This window comes from Canis lupus, chromosome 4 (assembly GCF_048164855.1).
Source record: "Canis lupus baileyi chromosome 4, mCanLup2.hap1, whole genome shotgun sequence".
In the NCBI taxonomy this organism is placed as follows: domain Eukaryota; kingdom Metazoa; phylum Chordata; class Mammalia; order Carnivora; family Canidae; genus Canis; species Canis lupus.
In genome coordinates, this window is record NC_132841.1 from 15,722,758 (window position 1) to 15,740,262 (window position 17,505).

At 38.1% G+C, this 17,505-nt stretch overlaps 1 protein-coding gene across 8 annotated transcripts in view; it reads right to left on the reverse strand.

Annotated features, from left to right (window-relative positions):
- Positions 1-402: 402 nt before the first annotated feature.
- The window catches only part of JMJD1C (jumonji domain containing 1C), a 330,739-nt gene continuing 313,636 nt past the window's right edge, over positions 403-17,505 (reverse strand). For all 8 annotated transcript variants that reach the window (XM_072823247.1, XM_072823243.1, XM_072823242.1 and 5 more), the window contains 4 exons: positions 16,652-16,791; positions 15,186-15,362; positions 5,368-5,499; positions 403-4,854 (listed from right to left, as the gene is read on the reverse strand). In XM_072823247.1, coding sequence (XP_072679348.1) covers positions 4,765-4,854; positions 5,368-5,499; positions 15,186-15,362; positions 16,652-16,791 — 539 coding nt within the window. In that variant the 3' untranslated portion in view covers positions 403-4,764. The remainder of the gene's footprint in view (positions 4,855-5,367; positions 5,500-15,185; positions 15,363-16,651; positions 16,792-17,505) is intronic.

Genomic DNA, 17,505 nt, shown 5'->3' on the forward strand with positions numbered 1-17,505 from the left:
TAAATTCAGGAAAAAAGCAATTTTTAAGACTCCTGAGGTTTTTTAACAATCAAAAATGACTCAATTAGTAGTCATCCCTGTCTACCTTTTAAATAAACCCTTCTCTCCATAGTTCGGTTGACAGTGGTGGCTCTGAGTCACTGACCATCACAGAAAATGTGCTGAACACCAGGAATGACACACTGTGTGGCTGGATGAGGACTAAACATTGGACTTGAAAAATTCAAGAAACTGCTAATGGTTGGAAAGATGTGAATAGAATACTTAGAACCAGATGTGGACTCCTAAGAACATATGTCAAAGCAGACGGCGGTAGATCAATGTCCTATGTATGGTATCAAAAGCTCCATTAACAAGGGAAGGGCAGCAATTCCCCAGGACTACAATTTCTGGAGCTTATACTTTTTTTTTTTTTTTTAAGATTTTATTTTATTCACGAGAGACACACAAAGAGAGGCAGAGATATAGGCAAAGGGAGAAGCAGGCTCCCCAAGGGGAGCCTGATGCGGAACTTGATCCCAGGAGCTACACACAGCTGCTCAACCACTGAGCCACCCAGGTGCCCCTATACGTAACCATTAGTCACTGGACTCAATCGCTACTTTCATTTCTCCTCTGGGAGGGAAAGTGAGGTGATGCAAATCATGTGATAATTCAACAGATGTACAAAATTTTTAATTTACTAGAATTTGTTTCTGAAATCCTATAGCGTCACTGGCTCAAAGCTTTGAAGAATTTTTTGTTGTGTAGAGTCAGCTCAGTGGTGGTGTTATGAAAATTCAAATTTGTCCCAACATAAATTTATGGGGAATAATTTAAGCATGATAGGCATTTTGTATTGGCTTAACAGGCAATTTCATTGCAAGAAAACCTTAAGTTGAATGCAGAAAACTGCAGCACCTGAACCCTCATGATGGCATTGAGCCCCCACTCATCCATCCACAGCTGGTGTTTCCCTCTGATTTCATAGAACCCTATTTCCACCATTTCAGTGTTTGTCACAAGCAGCAACCTATCTGATGCCCTTTGCCAAAGCCAATTTCTGGTCTGTCTTCTTCATAGTAAAGTGCCAGATTTATTTTATAGCGTTAATCTACTTCTTAACATTTAACATATGTAAGACACTATTGTCTTAAAAATGTGTCACTGATAAAAGTTTTTCAGTGTTATGCCCAAATCCTCCCCTTTCCCCCTTTAGGTCCTGTGGTTTTTACTGGACTCAGCAGAGAGCAGTGGTTTTTTTAGGGAAGGACTATAGTGGGATTCAAGGGATTCATTCAATCTCCTTCTGCAAAACATTACAGGCTGGCCACTATTATTTACATCTGGAAAAAAGTTTCCGAACAAAATCTTAACCTTGATCTTGTGCTTTTCCCCATCCCTGTATTGATAGCTCGACAGGAGCTGTGAATCAGTTACCACCCTCACTACAGTTGCAGAGGACTATGCTACCTCCTCTTGGGGCCCAATCTTCATCTTGTTTTGTGCTGCTTCATTTTGATTTGTTCACTGACCCAGCTATCCAAATCTTTCGTCTGTCAAATCTGGGGTCAAAGACTAGGGGACAGGAGAGCATTGTTGGGGCTCATTTGTCCTCAGAATGTACCTCCTCTCAAAATGGAGTCCAGCTGTGACCCACACATACAACACACCATTCTTGATTTGCCCCTCCATGACCCCAGGGCTGAGGTCTTTTTCATAGACAAGACACAGAAAAGATAGGCAATCCTCCAGTCTTTCCTGCAGCTGGTTGGCTTATTTACAGAGAACTGAGTGAACAGCTTAAGTCAGCTGTAAAATCTTCCCAATCAAGAAAGGGAACGCACTTTGTATGTAGCCAGTGACCTGGAGCTCGCCAACATTTCATTTTTGTTTGAAAGTCACTTTGTTTTCATTACAAGAACCAGATTGATTACTGTGAGAGCCAAAGTACTTTATATACTACTCCGTTCCTATACCTTTCATATAGTTTCAAGGTGTCACTATCGAGATTACTGTGTAACCAGGTACATCATAAAGTTGAGCCTGAATCTTGGCCACTTGCTACACCCGTTTACAGTGTAAGGTACAGTTGCAGAATGGTAATTAAATCACTTTCTTTTGTTTCCTCTTCTGTGGACAACATTCCTGATCTGGTCTGGCAGAGTGTCTTTGATAGGTTGGCATCTAGAGATAGAACATGATAAATTTTCATCTCTATCTATAGCATGTATACACACACAGAACAAGCAAAGTAAAGGTAGGAGAGAACATTTTTCTTCTGAAGCTCACTAATCTTACACAGATATTATTAAAAGGGAAGTAACTAGACATTGTATGGGTGTTACGATCCAGGACTGTGTTGGCAGAAGAGAAACGGATTGGGATTCAAGTACTTCATTGGTCAGGAAAAGGAATTCATATTCAGGTCCAAATTATAGTAAAATGGGAGGAACCTAAATACTTAGCACAAGTTTCCCTGTATAAAGTCTCCTTGAAACTTTTCAGATTATCCTACACATTTATTACTCTGTCTCTATGGGGAGGAAACAGACATGCTCAGATCGTTTCATATGGGAGAAGCATCTGAGCCAACCAAAAGGATGGAGGAAACAAGGTAAATGGTCAGTCTAAGTACTCCATCAGGGATATGATCAGTAACACAACTCCCGGCCTTCCAAAAAGTCTAATGTCTTTAATGATGTAACCATTATAGTCTACTCTCTCCACCCTGCCGTACCAAGAATTAAGTCACTAGCATGGAATTCAGACCATGGATAGAATACTTTTATCGGTTGAGTGTACTCTGAAAGAAGCCACTTTTCCTTAGTTTCAGCTATTCTGTAGAATTGTAGTATGGTTAGAAGGTGGCTCAAACAACAGCCAAAAAGCAAAAAAGTTTGGAAGACAATCAGCACAAGACTTTGGGTTCTTGGCAGACTTTAGGAAACCAGCAGGCAGTCTACTCCAGATTTAATATCTTGGATTTGAAATTAATTTTATATCAAAATTAAATCAGATGGGACTTTTCAAAGTGTTAAGCAAAAAGTATTGAATGCATTGAAATGTTTTGAAAAACAGTATTAAAAAGTAAAAAACTTACATAAGATTCACATAATCATTTGAGCTATTCCTCAGCCCAATTTTTCTAGCCATCTAGTCATCATCCATCCCATGAACTCTTATGCCACGTGGGCCACTGCTCAGTCCTGAGAACCTGCCCAAGTGGAAGGTGATGTAATAGCCCACATGGAGCTAAAGGGGTAGATGGAAGCAACAGGATGAAAACTAAGCAACTTGCATGGTCACAACTTGGGCTACTTACTACTTTTTTCTTTTAAGCTGCGCTTTCAGGTAAAAATAAAAGGCTGTCCCTTCAATATCCTGCAGGTGTCAGTGGAGGACTACGTATTTCCAGGAGCTTCAAATAGGGCTCTGTGAACCTCAAAGCGACCAGCCAACTGATAAATAGCTATTAAGACCAAGGTTTCAAATTAACTCGAATTACCAAGGTCACACAGTAAGCAGAACTACTCAACTAGGCTGCTGACGTTAGCCACTTCCCTGCCACTGCTTCCCCCCACCAACAAAATTGTATTACCAGCTATCTCTGCTGTGAAAAACAAACACCTACTTGAAACTGATCACATATGCTCATAATCATGGCTTTTAAAATTCATGTATGGGTTTTTATTTCAATTAAAATGCGTTCATAAATAACAAATGGGAGTTACTCGTAGTCCTTTCTTTAGTTGGGCCACAGGACAATTAAGTTGAGGCACTTATGATGGTTCATAAAATCTGAAGAAAAGTTGGAAACTTCTAAGAGTAAAAGAAATGTTCCAGAAGAGAATGCTGTATTACAAGAAAATGCTAGTAGTCATCATCATGATGAATCCCTAGTATTATGTATGTCATAAGAGGAAGAACAACTCTGGAACAAGCCATTTTTTGATAAAGTCTTTTTAATGGAAAATGTAAAACCCCTTTCAACTTTAATGTACAAAGCCATATGTAACACTTGCACTTTTAACAAATAAAAGCAAGCCAATGTTTTAAAAAAATACATCATTAAATGTATATATGTATATATTTACATAGCATATTAAGTTTAATATTTAGCTTTAAAAGTTCACATAAATTTTACCAAAATGAGACAATTTTAAATAAATTACACCTTTTGAAAATGTTTAATTGTACAGTCAATAGCTTCAACAAAATATTGAAGTGTCCATATTTAGTATCTACTTTATATACTTCATATTTTACAAATTTTACAATTATTTGGCAGTAATTTTCTGATTATGACATGAATGCTGTGCGATTCAGCAATTTCCCAAATGCAGGCAATAGCTGGTGTTTGTGTCCTATTCTCACAGTAACTGTCTCAATGTAGTGAAAAATATCAGTTATTTTAGTAAACTGTACAAGGTCACATTTACACTTGATCAACAATATAGCATAGAATTTTGTGGGTTTTTTTTCCTCAAAAATAAATACATCATTTTAAATCTGGCATTTTCACAAACATCATATACACTATAATACAAAAACAGCTATGAAGTGCTGCTTTTTAAATTTAGCTTGTTTTCATAACTAACATTAAATCACAGGAGTTGTGACATATGCTATACTGCTGCGGTATCAGTAACAAGTAATTACTACAAAAGAGAAATTTCTTGGCACTGATGGTTTTATGAAGCTTAAGTCAATGTGCATACATATCATCGTCTGAGAGTAATTCCAGTTCAACAGCCAAAAAACATCGAACTGGATGGACCACACCTAGTTTTCTTCCATATCCTCTACTTCATCTTCATGTATCTTCAAAGCTCTCACCATTTCCTTGACTGCATGATACAGTATATTTTTAACCTGAAAGAGATGTTGGTATTTCTAATCACTTCAGCTGGAGATAAAGTAACACATGAAGAACTGCTATATTAAAATTTTTTTTTCTTAATGAGAAAAGCCAAATTAAAAAAAAAAAGAGTCAAAGTTAAAAAATGTTAAATTGCAAGTTAGACTAAGGGCCACTAAAACTCATACAATTAAATGCATATTGTTAATCTGTGGTTGTTATCCTAATATGACAATGTAGGCAGTGATCACCTAAGCTGGTTTTTTTTTTTTTTTTTTTATGATAGTTATGAGAGAGAGAGAGAGAGAGAGAGAGAGAGGCAGAGACACAGGCAGAGGGAGAAGCAGGCTCCATGCACCGGGAGCCCGACGTGGGATTCGATCCCGGGTCTCCAGGACCGCGCCCTGGGCCAAAGGCAGGCGCTAAACCGCTGCGCCACCCAGGGATCCCCACCTAAGCTGTTCTACGTGCATCCTGTTTATAAAAGGCATGTAGAACAGAAGCTCCTTAGAAAGCTCATTTCTTACCTGTAGTTTATCATCGTAATTGATTTCCTCCTTCAAAAGTCTCAGTTCTTGTGTTAAATGAAATGACTGTACAAGATGTTCTGGAGACACAAAATCTTCAGTTACCTGAATACAGCTGTGAAAATTCTGTACCTATCCCCAAAACAGAAACAATAAAATCTAAATTTTAGGAGGCAGCAATACCACAGAACTTATTTTCTCTAAAACATCAAATGCATTTCAAAGCATAACACCTTATTTTTATGAGAGCTACATCACTGAAAAGCTTTCATGTGGAGACTTTTTTGTAAATGTAAAAGGGATTTTTTTGGTGTTATTAAAAAAAAAGCTAACTGGTAACTATCTGCTTTACCATTCAGTGCAAACAATCTGATGTCTACTGCTGGTCCTTTGGCTTTCACAGCATTTGGGTCATTTCACTGTTAACTTTATTCATTTATTTTTAAATATTTTCTTCTTTTTTTTAAAATTTATTTATGATAGTTACACAGAGAGAGAGAGAGGCAGAGACATAGGCAGAGGGAGAAGCAGGCTCCATGCACCGGGAGCCCGATGTGGGACTTGATCCCGGGTCTCCAGGATCGCGCCCTGGGCCAAAGGCAGGCGCCAAACCGCTGCGCCACCCAGGGATCCCTATTCATTTATTTTTAAAGATTTTATTTATTTGAGAGAGAGAGAGAGATCACAAGCAGGGAGAGGAGCAGAGGGGGAAGCAGACTCCCTGCTGAGAAGGGAGCTCAATATGGAACTCGATCCCAAGACCCTAGGATCATGACCTGAGCCAAAGGCAGATACTTAATTGACTGAGCCACCCAGCCATCTTTTTTTTCTAAATATTTATTTTAAAGAGAGAACAAGCATGATAATGGGGGGAAGGGCAGAGGGAGAGGGCAAGAATCTCAAGGAGACTCCTCGCTGAGCATGGCGCCCAACTCAGGTCTTGATTTCACAACCTCGAGATCATGACATGAGCCAAAATCAACTCGGACACTTAATGGACTGAGCCACCCAGGCACCTTCACTGTTAACTTTTACAATAGAAAGTAGATAATGGGGCACCTGGGTGGCTCAGTGGTTGACCGTGCCTTTGGCTCAGGTCAAGATCCTGGAGTCCTGAGACTGAGTCATGAATCGGGCTCCCCAAAGGGAGCGTGGTTCTCCCTCTGCCTCTCTCTGTGTCTCATGAATATATAAATAAATAAAATCTTAAAAAAAAAAAAGGAAATGAAAGCAAAAGAAATGAAATTTAGTTTGTGAGGAACTGTTCTAGACAGATCTATTGCTCACAGGAGTTTTCAAATTATTCTAGTTTTTTTTGTGCCTTTCTTCCAAATTAACCAACGATAATACCTTTAGGCTCCAGTGGCATCAGTACAACTGTTTTCAATAGTTGTCCCTCCTCTGACTAAATGGTTTTCACAAGAAGCCAGTCAATAGTCTTATGTGTAATTTGTACACCATGTACAAACTGACTCGGTACTTCATTATTTCTTGGAATTGTTTCCTATTCATGTTTAGTATAATGACAGAAAGGACCAAGCTGATCCAATCTGGATTTTATGATGTTCTAGGTTGTCTTCGAATGATATGAAAGGATATCATAAAATTCCTGAGAAAGGAGAAATAACTGAAAACTAAGTGTTTACATTAATTCCATTAAAAAAAATTATTTACTTGGAAGAAAGAGAAGGAGAGGGAGAGAAAGCAGCAGCAGCAGGAGAGGGACAAGCTGACTCCGAACTGAGCACGGAGCCTGACACATGACCCTGAGATCAGGACCTGACTGAAATCAAGAGTTGGACACTTAACCAACTGAGCCACCCAGGTACCCCTACACCAATCCTAATTTTAGTAAGATGAAAGTAAGTTTAATTGGGAGGTACAAGAAGAATATAAGTGAGGAATAGAAGACTGAAAAAATCTAATTTGACAATGGTGTGGTGGATTCCAAAGGTGCTGGAATTCTTCCTCTGGGTATGATGTCTGACCTGGACAGCTGCTCAAGCTTGCAGACTTCTTTAAGTCAAGTAATGTCCTTCTACTGACAACTTGGTAGCATAAATAACCATTCTTGGGGCATCTGGGTGGCTCAGTGGTTGAGTGTGTCTGCCTTTAGCTCAGGTCATGATCCTGGGATCATGATACCCGTTTATCAGGATACCTGCGGGGAGCCTGCTTCTCTCTCTGCCTATGTCTCTCATGAATAAATAAAATCTTAAAAAAAAATTCTCTTCCTTTAATCATTAGGTTGCTGGTTCCTTTGCAGGATGAACATAGTGAGTCCTCACATTCTCAGCACTGCTATACAGTCTCATTGGATCTTTACTATATGTTTCTAGAACAGATGCTCTATTTCACAGAGCAGGAAACTATGGATAAGAACTTCAGTGCCTGTTCCAAGATAAATCAGCCAACAAATGGCAAGCCGAAAGGAACCCAGCTCCTGTAACATCTTGTCGAACAGATGCTGTACGGTCCTATATTAATTCAGTCATACCAGCATACAGCCTCCAGATGTCCTGTCTTGTTACGTCTTTCACTTACGTGAACATGCCCATGGGGATTAAGTCCTTCAAAAGTTCTGGCATGTACCTTTCTTTGAGCATGTCTAGTTCTACTGTTTTAGAATTTGTCTCTTCATCAATATTCTAATTTTGTTCATATGCCATCTTCCTGATTTTCTTTACCAGTTTCCTTTAGCTCTTTGAGCACATTTAAGACAGTTGACTTCAAAAAAAAAAAAAAAATAAAAAAAATAAAAGGCTGTTGACTTCAAGTCTATGTCTAGTAAGTCCAATGTCTGGACTTCCTAAAAGACAGTTTTTGCTGACTGTTTTCCCCTATGTTTTTTTTTTTTTTTTTAATGATAGTCACATAGAGGGGAGAGAGAGAGAGAGAGAGAGAGAGAGAGAGGCAGAGACATAGGCAGAGGGAGAAGCAGAGGGAGAAGCAGGCTCCACGCACCGGGAGCCTGACGTGGGATTCGATCCCGGGTCTCCAGGATCGCGCCCTGGGCCAAAGGCAGGCGCCAAACCGCTGCGCCACCCAGGGATCCCGACTGTTTTCCCCTATGAATAGGCATACTGTATGGCTTCCATTTGTCTTACAACTTTTTGCTGAAAACTGGACACCTGAACATTATAATGTGGCTACTGGAAATAAGATTCTTTTTCTGCCTCAGGGTTTGCTGCTGATTGTCGGACAAGGCCTTAGTCATACATTTCTTTCGTGACTTTTCCACACTATTCTTGCAGACTGTGTTCTTTGTTGGGTGTGATCACTGAAGTCTGTTATCTCAGTGGTCAGCCAGTGACCTGTCAGAGATTTCCTTAACTGTCCCAAATCAGCTGCCCTTTTCTTCACTGAATAGTCCTCGATTGATGTAACTTTGGATTAGATTCCACAGTTCTAGAAAAGTTGATTCTGTCAGTTTTTGCCAGTTCATGGTTATTTTAAAATCACTTTTGAACTGTGACTTTTATTAGTGCTTAAAAATGCTATGATACTTTCTAATGACCTCAACCTGATAGATTTTGCTTAAAGGCTTACAGGTTAGTTTGAAGAGACAAGGTTTAGTGTTAAAAGCAGAACCTTTTTTAACTTCTCATTCTACTTAATACCTTTTTCTGGCCATCTATGAGTCAATTACATTTTACTCCTTTGACAAACTGTCTTATTCATACTTGCCTATGGGATCAATTGTAATCATAAATAGGAAATGTTTAGAAAATGTAACTCTTTGTGTTCACAGTAGGAAGGCTATTATATCTTGACACAGTCACTGTGGTATACATAGTGACTAAGAGTAAAAGGTTTTGGGATGCCTGGGTGGCTCAGAGGTTGTCTGCCCTCAGCTCAGGGTGTGGTCCCGGAGTCTAGGGATCGAATCCCACATCGGGCTCTCCTTGAGGAGCCTGCTTCTCGCTCTGTGTCTCTGTCTCTCTCTCTCTGTGTCTCTCATGAAGAAACAAAATCTTAAAAAAAAAAAAAAAAAAAAAAAGTGAAAGGTTTTGCCAAAGTCCTTTTAGCATTATGAATGCAGAGAATTCACAACTTAGGAGTATTATAAACTCACTATGAGGGATCCCTGGGTGGCGCAGCGGTTTGGCGCCTGCCTTTGGCCCAGGGCATGATCCTGGAGACCCAGGATCGAATCCCACATCGGGCTCCCGGTGCATGGAGCCTGCTTCTCCCTCTGCCTGTGTCTCTGCCTCTCTCTCTCGCTCTCTTTGTGACTATCATAAATAAATGCAAATTAAAAAAAAAAATAAAATAAACTCACTATGAATGACCAAACATGATTAAGATAAACAGCTAAGGACAAATTTATCATAAAGATTTTGTGGCAGGGTCCCTGGGTGGCTCAGTTAAGTGGCTGCTTTTGGACCAGGTCATGATCTGCAGGGTCCTGGGATTGAGCCCCATGTTGGGCTCTCTGATCACTGGGGAGCCTCCTTCTTTTCTGCCCCTTCCCCTCTCCCCACTCATACTCTAATAAATAACTAAAATCTTTAAAAAAAAAAAAAAAAAGAAGAAGATTTTGTGGTTTTTTTTTTGTTTGTTTTAAATTGTTGCTGTTTAAAATGAAGGCCACTGGGGAACCTGGGTGGCTCAGTCAGTTTCTGCCTTTGGCTCTGGTCATATCTTAGGGTCCTGGGATCGAGTTCCCTGTCAGGCTCTCTGCTCAGTGGTTAATCTGCTTCTCCCTCTGCCTCTGCCCTCCCCCCTGCTCATGCTCTCTCTCAAATAAATAAAATCTTCAAAACAAACCAAAAAATATGAATGAATGAATGAATGAATGAATGAATGAATGCCACTGAGAACATCAGGTATTAGAGCTAAGACAAAGTAAATCCTGGAGGTCAGGGTCCACTTGCTCCATCTAGTGATACACTAGGGTTTCACAGATACACTCTGTGATGTGTGGCAAACATCAAAAAATGTTAAAGATTAAACCTGCAATTGTAGAGTAGTTCTTTTTTTTTTAATATTATATATTTACTTATTCATGAGAGAGAGAGAGAGAGAGAGAGAGAGGCAGAGACACAGGCAGAGGGAGAAGCAGGCTCCATGCAGGGAGCCCAACGCGGGATTTGAGTCAAAGGCAGATGCCTAACCACTGAGACACCCAGGCATCCATTCTTAATATATATGGAGGGTTGTGGCTACTCAGTGTGGGTACTCAAGGTACTCCCTGCTGACAAACCAAAGAATACAATGTATCATCTGGTCAAAACCATTTTTTGATAGGTGCCTTGGGTTTGCAAGGACTTCCCTATCTGCCAATGGTTCTTGAAGCATGGTCCTCAGAGAGTAAACAAAAGCATTACCTGGGGACTTGTTAGAAAATGTAAAATTTCATGTTCTTCCTCAGACCCACTGAATCAAAAATTCTGGTGGTTGGGTCCAGCAATCTGTTTTATCAAACCTTCTAGGAAATTCTGATGTATGCTAACACACGAGAAGTACTAACTTAAGAGTTCTGGTTGATTTTAAGAGCTACCTATAGTATATTGGAAGTGAAGTCATCAATGAAGTTTTCAGGACCTCTAAGAACTAAGTTGTAAATAATCATACATCTCAAATTCAAGTTAATACTGTGAACAGAGAGTTCTTACTTCCTTTTAATTCTCTCAAAACTACATGATCATCACTTCTGAGTCATGGACAACACCCTCTTTACAGAGTACAAATAACCATGTGTCATTATCACACCACATAAGGAAAAGACAAATTTTTGTGCTTATAGCTGGCAATTTTATGCCAAATATGTAGCAGAGTGGTCTTGGAACACTGAGCAAGTTAGTAGCAGAGCTCAAAATAGAATTTGCCAGTCTAGGTTATACATGCTGCTTCAGTATATTTAAGTATAACATCTTTTATACTCTAGAAATCTATGATGAAATTTGCTCTCTAGAATCTAAGTGATATTCCTATGTATCTCAAAAGAAAACATATTGTTCTATGTACTCATGTCTATAGTCATAATTGAAAGTTAGAATCCAACCTACGTAAACTTTCCTGAAGTAGCCAGAGAAGACACATCCAGGAAAAGGCTAAAATTTACATGTTTGTACAAAGAGCACAATATATATAAATTACGTAAAGTCATAACTTTGTTTTTATCTATACATGTGTGAAATGTTGTACAGGAGAACATATTTTCAGGCTGTCAGGACTTACAAATATTTAAGTGCATTATTCTAAACATAGGAGAAAGCAATGAAAAAAACCCAGAAAACTCTGTCTTCATGAACCTTATATTCCAGTGGGGATTAAAAGACAATAAACAAAGCAAATAAATTATGAGTAATGTCAGGAGGTGATGATCAAAATGGAGGAGAATAAAGCAGGGAAGATGACTGGGAATCGGAAGACACAATTTGCACTTTTAAACTAGGGTGTTAGGGAAGACCTCACTGAGGAAGGTGACATTTGAATAAACAAACTTTAAAGAATGTGAAGAAGCAAGTCTTATTACAGATATCTGAAAAAAAGAATTCCAGGCTAAAGGATTAGTAAGCACAATGGCCCTGGAGTGGAAACCTGCATGGTGTATGTGAAAACCATAGATAGGGCAGGGTGGCCAGGGAGAAGGAAGGAAAGCAGTGAAGGGGGTAGTTTATGTGTGTACACATGAGGGCATGGACAAGATACAAATGCAGATCATTTAGGGCCTTGTAAAGCTTTGAGCAGTGTTATGTGAGCTAAACTTTTTAAAAGGATCACTCTGCCTACTATTTTGAGAACACATGGTCTCTCCCCATACAAAAGCAGTGGCAGACAGACATGTACATGGCATAGAATCTCTGTGGTAAACAGTGAATGCTTCTGAAGGAGGGGAACAGAGGGCAAAGGTGAGAAAAAGATCGAATTTTTACTGTGAATCCTTTTGTACTATTTGGATTCTTAAAAATCATATAACTGTATTACATTTCAAAATAAAAATTATTTGAAAATAGTCTTTTCAATAGATAGTACTAAGAAAAACTAAACTTAAACTATTCATATGTAAAAAAAAATTCGAACCTTGGTCCATACTTTGCTCTATGTACAGAAATTAACTAAAAAGGAATTACAGATCTAAATTTAAGACTAACAACAATAAAGCTTCTAGAAGAAAATGTAAGAGAAAATGTTTGTGATCTTGAGCTAGGCAGTAACTATGAGTATACAACAATAAAAGTCTGATACATAAAAGAAAAAATTGATCACCTGAACTTCATCAAAATTAAAACACTGCTCTTTGGAAGACACCATTAAGCAAATGTTAAGGACAAGTCACAGTTCAGGAGAATATCAGATAAAGAGCTTATAAAGTAGAGTAGTTAAGAACACTACTCAAAACTCAGTAAGAAAAATGAACCCCCCCCAAAGAAAACCTAACTGCAAAAATGTATAAAATACTTGAACACAAAGATTTACCAAAATAGATATGTAGATGATGGCAAATCAGCACATGAAAAGATGCTAAACATAGTTATTAAGAAAGAGTAAACTGAAACTACAATGTGATACCAATGCACACTTATTCATATGCTTAAAAACAATACTGCCAATAAGCAGAGGAAATGGAACTCATATAGATTACTTTGGGGAATAGAAAATGATATGACTTTAGAGAACCACCTGGCAGGTTCTTATAAAGTTAATCATACATTTATTATATGACCAGGAAATTCCATTACTTGGTATTTATCCAACTGAAATAAAAACTGATGTTCATAGAAAAACCTGTATGATGGGGAGCTTGGATGGCTCAGTTGGTTAACTGTCTGCCTTCAGCTCAGGTCATGATCCCAGGGTCCTGGGATTGAGCCCCCAGTGTCGGGCTCCCTGTTTTTCCCTCCCTCTGCTCCCCCTGCTCCTGCTATCTCGAATAAATAAAATCTTTAAAAAGAAAAACCTGTATGCAAATGTTTTTGGTGGCTTTACCTATTATTGTCCCAGCCTAGAAACCACCGAACGTTCTTTGACTGGTGAATGGCTTAAAAAAACTGTTACATTTATACAATGAACAACTAGCCAGCAATTAAAAAGATCCAACTACTGGTATATCGAACATGGATGAATCTCAAATGTTTTATATGGTGAATAAGAAAAGTTAGACTCAAAAGCTACATATTCTATGACATTCAATAAAGGCAGAACTACAGGAGAAAAACATAAGCAGTTGTAGGAATGTCAGATGGAAAAACAAAAAAGGAATGTCAGATGGGAGAAGCTGAGTAAAAAAGGGCAGTAGGGAATTTTTAAGAGTGATGGAAGTGTTTGATATTTTGTTGTGTTGTTACCTAATGATATATTAGTCAAAACTTGGAGAACTGTGCACTGAAATTATACCTCTGTTTAAAAAACTGCACCGGTTTAACTTTAAGAAAATAGATATTGAGGCAGCCCAGGTGGCTCAGTGGTTTAGTGCCGCCTTCAGCCCAGGGTGTGATCCTGGAGACCTGGGATCGAGTCCCACGTTGTGCTCACTGCATGGAGCCTGCCTCTCTCTGCCTGTGTCTCTGTGTCTCATGAATAAATAAATAAAATCTTAAAAAAAAATAGATACTGGATAAATTAAATATGTAAGGCTTTTCAAGGGAACTTATCTTGTATTATCAAAGAATTCTTTCTATTTACAAAAAGATTAATGTACCATTTTCTTAAATGCTATCTGATATGTAGAAATGAAAAATTCAGCCCTGAGTTTGACATATTAAAAACTAAGCAACTATTATCACTTAAGCAATATTTGTGCTATTATATACTGGTGTCACAATGCTCAACAGGCAGTAATTGCTTATGTAGTTACATAAAATGTGGAAATCATTCCTTGATAAAAGTACATAGATCAGATACATCTCAATTACTAGGTGGTAGGAAAGGTGAAGAACCAACTCTGAAGTGAACTAACATTTGGGGTTCTGGGTTTCCTCTCCATACTCTGTTACTATGAGGGCTAAGCTGGTCTGTGGTAGCTGCAGTCTATTTATAGGAATCCACTGTATGTTCTTAATCCAATCCTCCATGCCCACTATCTATTCCATGCCATTTTCCCAGGTGCCACATAGTTAAGCCACAGCAACAAAGACAATGTGTTTATTTTTGTTTTTAAATGTTACAGATCAACAGCTATAAAAATTATGTATCATCTTTCTTTGGACATGCTATTGCTATGTTGGCAAACTAATAAGGCGAGAGTTTACACTAAAAGCCTGAATTATGGAATGGTTTAGCTGACACTTCATTCTGCTCAATTTGGTGCCTTAGAAAATGTGTGATCTCTTAAGTCTTAATTCTTAAGTGTTAAGTCTCACTTCTGAGAACTGAATATATAGTATCTCTTATTTCTCCCTTAAGTCTTAAAAATGAGATTTTAATCCACTAAACCAGAAACAATACAAAAATGGAAATTTGGCTCACACTGAAACAATTTTAAGTTCTCAAAGCATTTAATTACGTCCGATCTCTTCAAGCACTGGAAAGCTATTTTCGTGATTTCTTAATGAAAGCAAATTGGGTGCGGGTCATTCTCTTATCAGAACAATTTCTTTTTTTAAAAAAATTTTTTAAATTAATTAATTTATTTATGATAGTCACAGAGAGAGAGAGAGAGAGAGAGAGAGAGGCAGAGACACAGGCAGAGGGAGAAGCAGGCTCCATGCACTGGGAGCCTGATGTGGGACTCAATCCCGGGTCTCCAGGATTGCGCCCTGTGCCAAAGGCAGGCACCAAACCGCTGCGCCACCCAGGGATCCCCAACAATTTCTTTTTCAGAATTGGTTCCTTCAAGTAACAGATGTGTGAGAAGTTAAGTGTTTACGTACCTGATGAAGTGCTCCTGCTGGTAAGACAATGGCATCACCAAGGAATTGAATAAGAGTACAGGTTCTGACTCCATATTCCTCAAGTAGTCTTTGGCGGAGCTTTTTGTTCACATACCAACTTTGGTCACGTATTGGATCGTGTTCTGGTAGAACTTCAAGGCCCTGTTCTTTTGAAATCTGCAATATGGATTAAAATTAAAATATATACCTCAATTTTAAGTAAGGGAAATGGTAAATCCTGTTTGGTTATATTTCAATTTTCTTTACAATAACCATCTTTTATTCTTAGAATCTTATGGAACAATGTATGCACTTAAGTTAAATAATATTCTACAACAATTGGAAAAGCCAAAGGATATTAAAACAATATTGCGCATTGAGATGCTGTTAATAAAGTGAGTCATACTACTACCTCCTCACCTCTTCCATCCACCAGAAAGTTACCAACCATCTGGTTTCTTCTTTATGATTGTTTCAAAAGCATAGCACAGAGATTAGGAAAAGCTCAGGTTTAATAGCTTCTTTTTTCCCCCAAAAGCCAAACTATCTGTATGGACTTCTTCTTAAAACACTTCCTGATCTTGCCTTTTTTAAAAATGTAGTACAAAATGTAGGTAAATGGTGCTAACCTTCTAACCTTTGACAAGTCAATTTCAAGGGATCCTTTTACAAACCAGTGCAATAATCATTCTGCTTTTAAGAAGCATAATTTACAATATTTTAAAATTAAAATATTGATAGGTATTCTGGGATAAGATAGTAGGTACAGAGCTATAGCTCCTTCACTTCATACTGAACAGAGACAAACCTTAAATCCATTCTGATGGAAAATTAAGTATATAATAAAATCAGCAGTGATAGTCCCTTACAAGAAATCCCTGTAATTGCATGTTTAGTAAATATCTGAGCAAAAGGTTGAACTAATTATTCCAAATTCATGTCACTTTCAGTGTCTAACTAAAAAGTACAATTACTAAAATTTCAGTCTATTCAAATATATACAGCAATTGATGTGGCAGCAATTGGCAGCCTATGTCAAAAGCCAAAACTATTAATCAAATTAAAAAAAAAAGAAAGGTCCTACACCTTGTTTAGATGTTTCTAAGACATACTAGTTTTTTTTTTTTTTTTTTTTGACATACTAGTTTTTATATCCTGTAATTTTCACCACATTTCACCAAGGGTAACACCTGACTCATCAACAGTTTAGTTCTTCACTATAAGAAGATAGGGATCATTAGCAACTGAAAGAAGTTGCCATTCAAATATCTCAACATGAAATGGGCTTTAAAAGGAACAAAAGAAAGGAGCTTTTGACTTTCAACAATAGTAAGAAGTCCCCTCCTTTTCTGAAGTAAAACTATTTAATGATCTTATATTCCTGAATGCTAAATGAAGCTCCAGTAAAAATTACAAAGTCCTTGCTCAAGGTAAAGAAAGAAACTATTTGCAACCTAAATGTATACCTTTTGAAGAAATTCCCTTATCTTATCAATGTCTTTCCCTGCATAAATATGCCACAGAGCACCAGGTATTTCACTTGAGTCCTTCAATCGTTTTCTTAAAATGTCATCCAAATCTTCTTCCTCAAATTTCTTGAGTATTCCTGAAACATAGGAGAGTATTTTCAAATTGGTCAATAAAGACCCCAGAAAGCCAAGTGTCCTAGAATTGATCTATCAGAACAGCACAGTGCCTAACTAGATCAGGACTCTTAAAGAGGAGGTACACTCAGTTAAACTGCTATAGAATGGAAAACACCGACCATGTGTAACAAGGGACAGAGTAACAGGAATTCTCCCAGATCATTTGTTTTCTGCAAATCAAGGAACAAGATAAAAACTTTGAGGGTTTCTAACTCAAACTTCACCAACTTTCTTCCTGTCCCAAGGGTGTGGTTCTAACAATGATTTGTACTCATACAGCATTTCATAACTTACAAAAGACTTTCATAACCACAACTAACTACTTAGTAAAGCAGGCAAGGATCATAACCTCTATTTTACTTTTTATTTTGGGGAGGGCAGGCAGAGGGAGGAGGAGAAATAGAATCCCAAGCAGGCCCCAGCTCAGTGTGGAGCCCGGCACAGGGCTCGATTTCATGACCCTGAGATCATGACCTGAGTGGAAACCAAGAGTTGGATGTTTAACTGACTGGGTCACTCACGTGCCCCAACTACAGCGAATATTTTAGAGGAATGTTCTTTTGAGAGTCAAAGAAATTTATTGCTTGCTACAAAGAATACATCAGGTGTTTCCTAATTTGTAACAGTAAATTCTTTTTTATGTTTAAAGTTGATTGCAAGGATTTTTTTTTAAA